General features: G+C 36.6%; 1 protein-coding gene across 1 annotated transcript in view; it reads right to left on the reverse strand.

The window, feature by feature from the left end:
* The window catches only part of LOC110105515 (cleavage stimulating factor 64), a 33,876-nt gene extending 21,963 nt beyond the window's left edge, over nucleotides 1-11,913 (reverse strand). The window contains exons 1-2 of the mRNA XM_020835048.2: nucleotides 11,598-11,913; nucleotides 11,439-11,516 (exon numbers count right to left, since the gene is read on the reverse strand). Of these exons, the coding sequence (XP_020690707.1) occupies nucleotides 11,439-11,516; nucleotides 11,598-11,708 (189 nt within the window). The 5' untranslated portion in view covers nucleotides 11,709-11,913. The remainder of the gene's footprint in view (nucleotides 1-11,438; nucleotides 11,517-11,597) is intronic.
* Nucleotides 11,914-12,220: the final 307 nt, after the last annotated feature.

Genomic DNA, 12,220 nt, shown 5'->3' on the forward strand with positions numbered 1-12,220 from the left:
AATGGATATGAAAATTTTGTATTCCACACTTGTGTTCTTTTCTTGAAAGAGGACGAGAGTGAGATTTCTATGAGAGAAATCGAGAGTTGTCACCAGCCGCAGGATGGGTCCGGGCTCGTGATTTGAAGTCCCTTGGAGAAGGGCAAACGAATCACCCGTCAGTCTTCGGAAGAGTCCAAGGCTCGCGGTTTCTATCATTTTTATTTTCTATCTTTCGTTTCTATCTTTGTTTTTCTTTGGTTCATTCTTGTTGCGTCATCCTCTACCTACGTCCCCCATCGTCGTCTCCTTTTCCATCATAAGGCGCCGGCCACCTCACCTGAAAATCTTCTAACCGCTGGCCTCCCTCCATGGGATTTGAAATTTGAAATTTCAAATCTCCCCATGAGACATAATTGACTTTCCTAAATTAAATCCTTAAATTTAGGCAATCTCCTTAATTGTAATCCAATCTCAATTTGAAATTCAAATTAAAAGTTTAATTGATTGCCTTGCTTTATGAAACTTCCCTCATATTTGAAACCTGAGAATTCCGATCAGATTTTATTAAATCTGCTTTAATTTGTGGGCCCCATTTTATTCATTACCAACCCCCTTTCTCTCTCCTTATGGCCGGCCACCTCACCCCCATTGTCTCTCTCTCTAATTGCCACTCATCACCCCTTAATTACTTCCCAAATACCTCCCCTCTCAACGTCAGTTCAGCTTTTATTCCAAATTTGAAAATCTGAGAGAGGAAATGAAGATTTCCCTCCCATTCTTCACGTAGCGGCTTAGGATTTTAATTTCATTTCTTAATTTACCTCTCAGCTCACCACTTCCCCAGCTGTTTCGAATTTCATTAATTCCTACAGGAATTAATTGGAAAATCTCCACCGTTTATCAATCCCGTGAGCTGTCTCCCGTCACCACCCCTCCCCCCTTGCCTACCTGCTTGAGAAGACCTCTCTAGGCCAGAGCTTGTGAAGGAAATCACACTCAGCCTTCTACTCCTATTCACGGCTAAACTCCTATTATCCCTTCCAACCAATCCTCCCTACCTTGAGAGCTCATTTTCTTCTCAAATTTTGAGAAGAAAACCTGAACTATTTCAGGTTTCCTGAGAGTTATTCTCAGAATTTTGAAAGCATCATCAAGTGAATTCCAGATTTCATTGATTCTCTTTGGGGAGAATTGGGATTTGAACATACTGCTGGCTGAATTTCTCCTAAGATTAAATTCTCCTACCCCGTTCTACATCAGTATCTCACCTTGATTTAGAGTTGATCTATTAGAATGACTATTGGGATGAACAAGATTCCGCAAATGAACTTGATGATAATGATAAAAGCCTAAATCTTTCATCAGGCCCAAGCCTAATATTAATGTACAGGTTTCAAATTTCTTGCAAGATTTTCTCCAAATTTATAATTGTTTCACAAGTTCCAAATTTATTGTATTCTTCTCCAAAAGAAATATAGGACGAGTTCAAGTTACCACCATTACAATTAACATGTGAATATGAGATCCTCTTTCATGTCCTGATCATGCACTTGTTTGTTGCAGATCAACTATGAAGCCTCTAAATTATACCTTCTATATTCAATCTACATATGCTAACGGCATGAAAAATGTTCATGAACCAATTCAACCACCTCATAAAAACTAGACTTCTAAGAAAGGTTCTCTACATGAATTATCCATATTTGATATTTAATTTTTAAGATAAAATAAGTTTAAGAAAATTAAGTATGTGGATCTTCTAAAAAGTTCATTGGACCATAATTGATCTGGTTGCTTTCTCTTATACCACATTTTGGATGACAATATGCAGGACTATGCATTAAAAGTTTGTATGGGGTAGACATAGATATCCATCCTTTTAGATCACCAAATACGCCTAAGTGAATGGTTTTGTGCTCGAATATGACATAAGTGATCAAGAGAGAAACATACATAAACTGATGAGTTGATTGTTTCCACCAAGACATGTCAAGCATAAAAAGAAGGCATGTCCTTATTATATGTCATAAGGAGACAATTTAAATAATTGCTCAACAACACAAGTTGTAATCACATCTTAGGCAAGCTGCCCAACAATTAGCTAAAGCTCGACCCTCAATACGAAGTCACTTAATTTTCTCTTTAGGACTCACATATTTGCTCACTTATTGAGACAATTCTCCCAAATAACTTATCAACTCACCAAAGTATCTTTCAAATAGAGGTTCTTGCAAGATGAACTCACTAAGGGTACTTGCTTTTAATACGAAATTAACCTATGATTACCCTTACTCAAAATTCACTTCAGAAAAAAATTGTCTATTACATAACTAGCCAAAGTTCAATCAATTTATTTCTTATGATAATGTACTATGGAGCTAATTTCGTATTGTCAACTTTGATCCTCATATATAAATAAGGGTGGTCACTTTTAGAATTATCATTAGTTTTAGTTAGAAGATTAAATTTTAAGAATTATATAGATTTGTTATTAAATAAGTTTGGTTATAAATATAATCCTATTTCTACAAAAGAAAAGAGGTAATGTAATTTATTTAGTTATTTAATTAATTGTATTTGAATCAAGATTCCATGTCTTTTGTTCTCTCTCGCCTTTTTTTGCTCTTTCTCTTACAACTATTTTCTCTCCTTTCTAAAAACTCCTTATCCCCACTCTCCCATTATGGCCCCCTCTATCACTCTTCCAACAAATCCCTACCTCAATGGAATATATATCCTTGAGGCCATCTTTCACTCTCTACCTTGAGAGCTCATTTTCTTCTCAAATTTTGAGAAGAAAACCTGAACTATTTCAAGTTTCCTGAGAGTTATTCTCAGAATTTTGAAAGCATCATCAAGTGAATTCCAGATTTCATTGATTCTCTTTGAAGAGAATTGGGATTTGAACATACTGCTGGCTGAATTTCTCCTAAGATTAAATTCTCCTACCCCGTTCTACATCACTATCTCACCTTGATTTAGAGTTGATCTATTAGAATGACTATTGGGATGAACAAGATTCCGCAAATGAACTTGATGATAATGATAAAAGCCTAAATCTTTCATCAGGCCCAAGCCTAATATTAATGTACAGGTTTCAAATTTCTTGCAAGATTTTCTCCAAATTTATAATTGTTTCACAAGTTCCAAATTTATTGTATTCTTCTCCAAAAGAAATATAGGACGAGTTCAAGTTACCACCATTACAATTAACATGTGAATATGAGATCCTCTTTCATGTCCTGATCATGCACTTGTTTGTTGCAGATCAACTATGAAGCCTCTAAATTATACCTTCTATATTCAATCTACATATGCTAACGGCATGAAAAATGTTCATGAACCAATTCAACCACCTCATAAAAACTAGACTTCTAAGAAAGGTTCTCTACATGAATTATCCATATTTGATATTTAATTTTTAAGATAAAATAAGTTTAAGAAAATTAAGTATGTGGATCTTCTAAAAAGTTCATTGGACCATAATTGATCTGGTTGCTTTCTCTTATACCACATTTTGGATGACAATATGCAGGACTATGCATTAAAAGTTTGTATGGGGTAGACATAGATATCCATCCTTTTAGATCACCAAATACGCCTAAGTGAATGGTTTTGTGCTCGAATATGACATAAGTGATCAAGAGAGAAACATACATAAACTGATGAGTTGATTGTTTCCACCAAGACATGTCAAGCATAAAAAGAAGGCATGTCCTTATTATATGTCATAAGGAGACAATTTAAATAATTGCTCAACAACACAAGTTGTAATCACATCTTAGGCAAGCTGCCCAACAATTAGCTAAAGCTCGACCCTCAATACGAAGTCACTTAATTTTCTCTTTAGGACTCACATATTTGCTCACTTATTGAGACAATTCTCCCAAATAACTTATCAACTCACCAAAGTATCTTTCAAATAGAGGTTCTTGCAAGATGAACTCACTAAGGGTACTTGCTTTTAATACGAAATTAACCTATGATTACCCTTACTCAAAATTCACTTCAGAAAAAAATTGTCTATTACATAACTAGCCAAAGTTCAATCAATTTATTTCTTATGATAATGTACTATGGAGCTAATTTCGTATTGTCAACTTTGATCCTCATATATAAATAAGGGTGGTCACTTTTAGAATTATCATTAGTTTTAGTTAGAAGATTAAATTTTAAGAATTATATAGATTTGTTATTAAATAAGTTTGGTTATAAATATAATCCTATTTCTACAAAAGAAAAGAGGTAATGTAATTTATTTAGTTATTTAATTAATTGTATTTGAATCAAGATTCCATGTCTTTTGTTCTCTCTCGCCTTTTTTTGCTCTTTCTCTTACAACTATTTTCTCTCCTTTCTAAAAACTCCTTATCCCCACTCTCCCATTATGGCCCCCTCTATCACTCTTCCAACAAATCCCTACCTCAATGGAATATATATCCTTGAGGCCATCTTTCACTCTCCTCACAAAAATTAGCCAAACTCTGAGAAGCTTTTCATGGTTTATTGGAGAAACCAGTGCCCCACCCCCTCCTTCCTTTCTCAATACTCATATTTCCTTCAATCCTGAATATTTCAAGAGTTAAATAATATAAACGGAGAAATCAAACAATTTTAAAGAGAAGATCAAGGACATTATCAACAAAAGTCCCAACAATAAATTAGCATTAAGAGCAATTTTCTTTTACATCAAAATAATGAATTACTAATGTCACCAGTTTGGTAAGTGTGTCGGCCACTGTGGTATCACCTCACATTACATCACAGAAGTATCAAGGAAACACCTATTGAGTGATTCAACACAAGATTCCAATTTCAAGCATGAATAAGATCAAGCTTTTGAACACTATGCATATATGGATTTCTAATCCCTATTTAAATGGATGGCTGCCTCCATCACATGAGATAAGCATAAATCAATCACAATTTGGACATCACAAAATCAATCAAAACACCTATCAATCAAGAATTCAAAAGCACATGATCAAGGTAATTCAAGGAATTCATCCATCATGGCTTGGGTAAGGCATGGATGAACCTCCTCTTTCAAATAAAAGCTTGGGCAGTCCTCGCTCCTTCATTCAAGATCTTTTCCACATTTGTGCATTCAAGTCTCAATCCAAGGATCCTCCCTCAATTCAAGGCGTTAAATTATTTTATTTCATGAGGCCAGCAACTCCTTGCATGCAATTTAAAATTTTGTTCTTGTCTATATTCAAGAACTATTGTTTAAATCATTATCTAGACAAGATGATTTAGATGTTCATCTGCACATGTATTTAACTTGATTAATGCATTTAGGAAGCTTGGTTTTGATTTTACAACTAAAGTTCTCTCTTTTGTTGAAAACCAGGTTGCCTTTCCATGGTTTAATTCCTTATACAAGAAATTATTCTCTCTACCCTTTTGAATACTAATACTAATTATCATCTTATTATCCATCCTAACCTCTATCAAACAGTAGAACCTTTATGTTAAATCTCAGTCATCCCTTGACCCTTGATCCCATAGCTAGCATGGGGATCCATGGGAGGCTCACCTAGATCACGTTGTTAAGTCTCAGCCATCCCATGTACCTTAATCCCACGGCCTGCATGGGGATCCATGCGAGTCCCATCTAGATCACGCCGATCACCTTCTATATTCGGGTGGCTAATTTAGGAAGGATTATACTAAGGCAATTATGCATGATTATGTAGTTATTTGTTTCTTTATTAAGACAACTTGTATAGATCTATAAATAAGAATAGTTTTGTATAAAAAATAAAGTATTTTCTCTCCCCAGTTCTCTGAATTTAACATGGTATCAGAGGTAGATTCTCATCACCGGCCTTCATTGCCGGAATTCTAAGAAATACTGGCACTTCCACCAGCCTTCATTATCAGAATCGATGGGATATAAGATTCAAAGGAAGCCGAGAGGAGCAAGCGGCCTTCATTTTATTCGAGATCCAACAAGAGTCAAGCAGTCCAAACCGCTCATGCCATCTGTTTTGTGCCTGCGGCTAGAATAAGCAGAGACAGGATTCTCTCGTGCATCCAAAATTGAGGAGAAATCGAGCGAGAGGGCTTCTCTTACATGCATCTAGAGCAGAACCTAACAGAGCTGAGGGAAAGCCTCCTCTTGCATAAGTGTGACTGCACGGGATGAGAAATCATACGTCTTGATAGCGGCTAGGACCTCCTGCGAACGGCGACATCGGACTCGTTCTTCGTTCTTGCGTGTGACGACCAGAGTCAGCCATGCAGGAGTGAGAGAAGTCAAGCTTAGGATCTCCTATTACGTGCATCTGGACTGCGGCATGAACCTTTTCTTGGGAACGGTAACATTGGGCTCAGTCTTCGTCCCTGCGCGCGATCGAGAGAGGAGCGACATTCCTCTTGGTCATCTGCTTCGTGTGTCTCTTCCTAGAAGTCGAGCGGAGAGGAGCGAGTAGGAACACTAATACGTGCGAAGGAGACCAAGCCTTTGTGCATGTGTTCATATCTACGTAGAAGCAAAAACAAGCGTTAACAAGCGTTAGGAGGAGTTGTGTAGGAGTTTTTCTGTGGGCATACCTGGGAAGAGCCGAATGCTTGGATCAGTGGTCTTGTGCTCGCTTTCAAGGGACCGAAAATTTGGATCCCTTATTTTCGTATATGCGGCCTCTCTCGTGCACATCTGTGCAAATGTCACCTGATGATTTAATGTTGGAGGATGGGGTCAAAGATAAGGAATAAGCTGGCACCCCTCCATCTAGTTTACAATAGCTTCTGCTACTGCTTGATAAAGATAAAAATTTATTGTCAATAATGGAGCAATCTCCATCTACTTCAATATTGACAACTGTTCAGCTTGCTATGAAGGCATTGATTGTCAAGGATCTCCTAGGGCACCCAGACATGGATGGAAGATTTCCGTTGCATCTTGTCTTAGTAAAATAATAAGAATAATAGCACCAGATGCTCCATATGATGATAATATAATGAACGAGATATTTGGACTGATTGTTGGAGCTTTCAAGAATTTGGATGGGATGTTAAGCCATTCATTTTCGAAGAGAGTTTCAATACTTGAAAAAATTGCAAAGATCCGATCATTTGTTTTGATGTTAGACCTTTATTGTGATGATTTGATATTGAAAATGTTTCAGCATTTCCTGAAGATAATAAGGTCAAAGCATTATGATATTGTCTTCTCCTCAATGGAGGCTATCATGACACTTGTTTTGGAGGAGACAAAGTATTTCTGCATAGTTTCTTTCATATTTGTTGGATGGTGTGAAAATTGTAGAAATAAATATTCTACACGTAGCCAAGAAGCTAACTGAGAAAGTGATTGTTAATTGTTCCTTGAAGCTAAGACCTTTTTGGCTAAATTATTTAATGGCAATGGTTCTCTGTAAAGTGACTATAGCAAAATTGTTTCTACTGTATTTTAGAGGAAACCTCACACTTCGATATAAAATGAAATAAATGCTTCGGGTGAAAATCAAGAAGCTGACCATAAATTATCAAAGCAGATCATTTCTAACGATTTGGTTTAGAGATCTGCACAATAGGAAAGTGAAATTTTTCATTCTACAAAATATGTTGTTACTTCAGAAGGATCTTCCAAACTGGTAATGAGTAATGGATCTTTTCAGAATGGGAATGGTGATTCTATGGATGCAAAGCAAAAGGCTGAATTTCGCCATCATAGTGGTAAATCTAGAGTTAATACTGAACATATCTTGGATTCAGGTAGAGCAAAGCTGGATAGAACGTCAGATCTAAGTTCTCGCAAAAGAGGAAGAAATGCTTCATTGCATTTGTCAATTAGCATTGATCATTATGGAGTTGGTAATAAGAGAAAAGCTTGAAGTAAATCTAAAAAAAGCTTCCAAGTAATGGAGGTAGAAATGGATCTAAAAAAATGTTAGAGTGAGATACTCGAAAAACAACCAAACTGTTGGCACTAAGAAGTAGAAAGGAGTTAAGCATGCTCAGGTTGAAGACAAAGAATTGAAATTAAAGGAGTTCTCTGCCCTCAAAAATCTACAATGAAAGATTTGATTAAAGATCATAACCATGTTAAAGATGGAAGCATGCTTAAGGCATACAAGAGGCTTCTAGACCACGGAAGTATAGAGAAGGCTTGGATTACACAATTGTTGGTTCAAAATAAAAATTTAGTCGCAAGATAATCAGAGATTTTATGATTCAACATAAAAATTTAGTGGCAAGATAATCAGAGATTTTATTATGGCATTATTGATTCTTTTTCAAAGTATGAGATTGCATAAAATTTTGTATGATGGCGATGTAGAGGTGCTACTACTAAAGAAAGAGTAGTAAGAGTTTATTGAAGGTGAAACCAAGATGCATGGGGTGCAGAAAGAGGATGAAACTGATGTTGCAAATATTCTTACAAAGGGACTTGATAACTCTACATTTCTAAGATTGATTACCAAGCTAGGAATCTAGATTCTGCAACTTGATGGGGAGTGTTAAAGCCCAGCCATCCCTTGGCCCTTGATCCCATGGCTAGCATGGAGATCCATGGGAGGCACACCAAGATCATGATGTTAAGTCTCAGCCATCCCTTGGCCCTTGATCCCACGACCAGAATGGGGATCCGTGGGAGGCTCACATAGACCACGCTGATCTCCTTCCATATTCAGATGGCTGATTTAGGAAGGATTATATTAAGGAAATTATACATGATTTTGTACTTATTTGTTTCTTAATTAAGACATCTTTTATACATCTATAAATATGGATAATTTTGAATAATGAAATTAAGCATTTTCCCTCTCCAATTCTATGAATTTAACACTCTACATGCTCCTGGCTAAAATAACTAAACCTAAACCCTAATATTGTAACTCTCAATTTTGGATTTTATCTAAACATTAAATAATCCCACTTCCATCTAACAAAAATAAGCCATTCCTTGCACATCCTAAACCCTAATCCCCCTATCAAAAGCTGTCAGTCAATCTCATACCTAGCCAAACCAGAGCCCATCTTACTTAAACTTCCACAAAATAACTCAACCATCAAATAACTCTCAGCCAACAATAAAAATCCCACATAAGCTAACCTTTTATAAACTAGACAACCACTCCAAAACTATCACACCAACCTTCCAATATTACTTCAAGAAAGAGATACTTCCATTCCACTCAAAAGCTCATCAAAATTTTCTTACAATTTAAAGCTTTAAGATGCTAAAGCATCCCAGGAACAACAACCAAGGTTGACTCAACAATCTCTAAAGAAGGAAGCAATCAAGAAAATTCCACATCTAAATCAAGCATCAAGCTATGGTGACCTCCATTATTATTTCTTGTTAATAATAGTGCATAAGACCTCCAATTTTTCAATGCCTTAATTACTTTTTGTAAAGATCATCATTACACCCCTTGATAAACTTAAATATAACCTCAACGGAGAAAGTCATATCATTGATAATTATGATCATAACTCTGACAAACTACACAAATTGATTTCAAATTTGAGAGATTATTGGATCAATTATTAGACTTCATGCTTCAGACCTTTCCCATATCTGATACCATTAAAAAAATCCTATTAAACCATTTGCAAAGGCTTCTCAACCAAATCTACAATAATTCACTTTGAAGCCTACTCCCATGCTTATTAAACCAGCCCTCATTCCATAACCCAAATGCCATTATGTGTATCACCCATGCTACAAATATTAATTATGGTCTTAAAACTATTATGAACCCTCCAACTATAGTAAACCATTTCCTATATTTTCAAACTAACCCCATTATAAGAACCCGGATTAAATCAATGCTGGATAAGCCTCCTTTAATAAAACCTTGTTTGATCACTATTAATTCAAGCAAGTTAGTAAGACCTATAAAGAATACGTTGATTTTAGCTCTGCAAAGAAGATTTCTAGGACTTGCAATAGATTCAATGAAGCAAAAGAGTCCAATTTCAAGCATAAATATGATCAAGTATGGGGACACTATTGAGATTTAGATTTCTACTCTCTAAATGAATGAATGATTACCAACATGACATGACGAGCTTTCATCAATCAAGGCTTCAAAAACACAAGATAATCAAATCATCCATCAATCAAGAATTCAAGGATGTGATGATCAAGATAATTCAACGCATCGTTCCATCATTGGATTGGATGAGACTTTTTCGAAGCTCAATTTTCAAATAGAAGTTTGAATGATCCTCCCTCCTTCATCAAGGTTTTTTCAGCATTCCAAGGCTCCTTCATCAACCAAGGCAATAAAATTGTATTTACGTCCCTACTACTGATGTAGGATGATTTGGACTTTAATGTGCATGTATATTTGACTTATTAAAGCATTTAGGAAGCTTATTCTTTATTTTCAAATTGCAATTCACCATCTATGCTGTATTGCTGGATGGCTTGGTGGTATTTTCATATTTAGATTCCTTGGGTAGGAAATTGTTATTTATCTACCCTATCAAATCCCAAACCTAATCATCATCTAACCTCTATTCGCAACCTCTAACAACCATAGAACCTCCAAAAGCTCTAGGCCACAACATCTAAGCCTAAAGCCCAATAGTATAGCTCTTGGCTTAGGCCATAGTATAGCTTTTGGCTTAGGCCTTCACTCTGAACCGTAAAGCATCCCACTTCCATATAATAACTCTCATCTTCCCTAACCCATCATAAACCCTAATCTCACTAATACAAGCTCTCCACCTACCACATAATCACTCAAACCTAAGCCCTTATCCTATTAAAATCCCAAAATAACCTAATCTATCGGCCACAAAACTCTCCCAATCTACCTCTCAGCCACTAGTAGGCCCCACTTAACCTAGCCTCCTATACTCCACAGTCCACAACCTCTCCAAAACTATCACACCAACCTATTAATATTATTATAAGAAAGAAAGACTTCTATTCTACTCAGAAACCCATCAAATTTTTCTTCCAAATAGCCCCCGACTCACATATAAAAACATTGTTCTATTCAACTCAAGCCATGAAACCCATGTCGCATTCACGTCTTCCATATATTTAGATTAAATCTTGAGTCTTAATATGGCAAGCTTAATGACCTAAACCAAGTTCACATAACTTGCAGAAACCTGAAACAGGACAAATTAAATGAGTTCAAACCATAATAAAAATCCCTTAAAACAAAGAAATGACAATAACGGATTGCTCTCCTCTACTTAACTGTTTTGATTCCATACCGTAACAATATAAACCCTAATAGTTCACTTAACCTCTTCAGGTTTCTCTTGCAATGTGATATACCAACAAAAACGGTGGAGAGACGCCCCATCTTATACACTAATGAAATTTTCAAGCTAAAAGAAACTTCTTTTTAAAACAAATGAAAGAGCAGCGATGTCGTTTCAGTCAAAATTTCACCAATTTTTATTGATTCTGAAAGCAACAAAAACCTTATGAAACAAAATGCATGCTTTGAAGAAATCAACTAGAGGAAGAGTATAACCTGGAAGAGAGCTCTGGTTAAAAGAGGGTTTTCTATTAGAATCTGCCTTGCTTGTTTCTGGTTCTGATCAATCAAAACCTGAAAAAGGATAATTTAGGCCTCAAATCCGTCAAGCACAGGACATATTTTATGCAAGAAAGCTATGTAGATTAGGGTTACCTTCAACTGGGACATGATGTCATAGAGCTGGCTCTTGGACATTCCGGCAATGTGAGAAGTAAACCGGTCCCCGGAAAACTGTTGCTGCTGCTGCTGCTGCCTCGCTGCCATGACGTCCAATTTCTCTCGCTCCTGCACTGGCGACGGAACTGCCTAGTTGATAGATTGACTTCGTCTGCAAAACGCGGTTCCGATCAGTTCCGCAGGCGATCAATCGCTTCGTAGACCCAATAAGGTGAAGGCTGCGATTAGGGAGTTGATATGTTCGTTCACTTTTCAAATCGTGTGGAAGACCAAACAGGATTTTGAAGTCAGAGCTCTCGTTTCATTTAGGGCATCTCCAATGGAGAATTCTAAAATTTATGATAAAATAATACAGAACTTCAAAATGGCGTGATGCTGCTCCAATCGAACGTCATTTTAGATGTTTTTTAGAAGTTAACGATCTTCTCCCTTTCGCGCGTTTTACCGGTTGAGAGAGTAAAATGGCGTGGGTGAACAGTGCGACGCCAATATCGCACTGTTCACCTGCAAGTAAATGACGGAAATTTTTGCATTCGGTTGGAGAGACGGACGGACGGCATACGTTCGTTTGACGTTCGGTTGGAGATGACCTTACGACG

The sequence above is a fragment of the Dendrobium catenatum genome, unplaced genomic scaffold (genome assembly GCF_001605985.2).
Source record: "Dendrobium catenatum unplaced genomic scaffold, ASM160598v2 original_scaffold_101791, whole genome shotgun sequence".
NCBI classification, from domain to species: Eukaryota; Viridiplantae; Streptophyta; class Magnoliopsida; order Asparagales; family Orchidaceae; genus Dendrobium; species Dendrobium catenatum.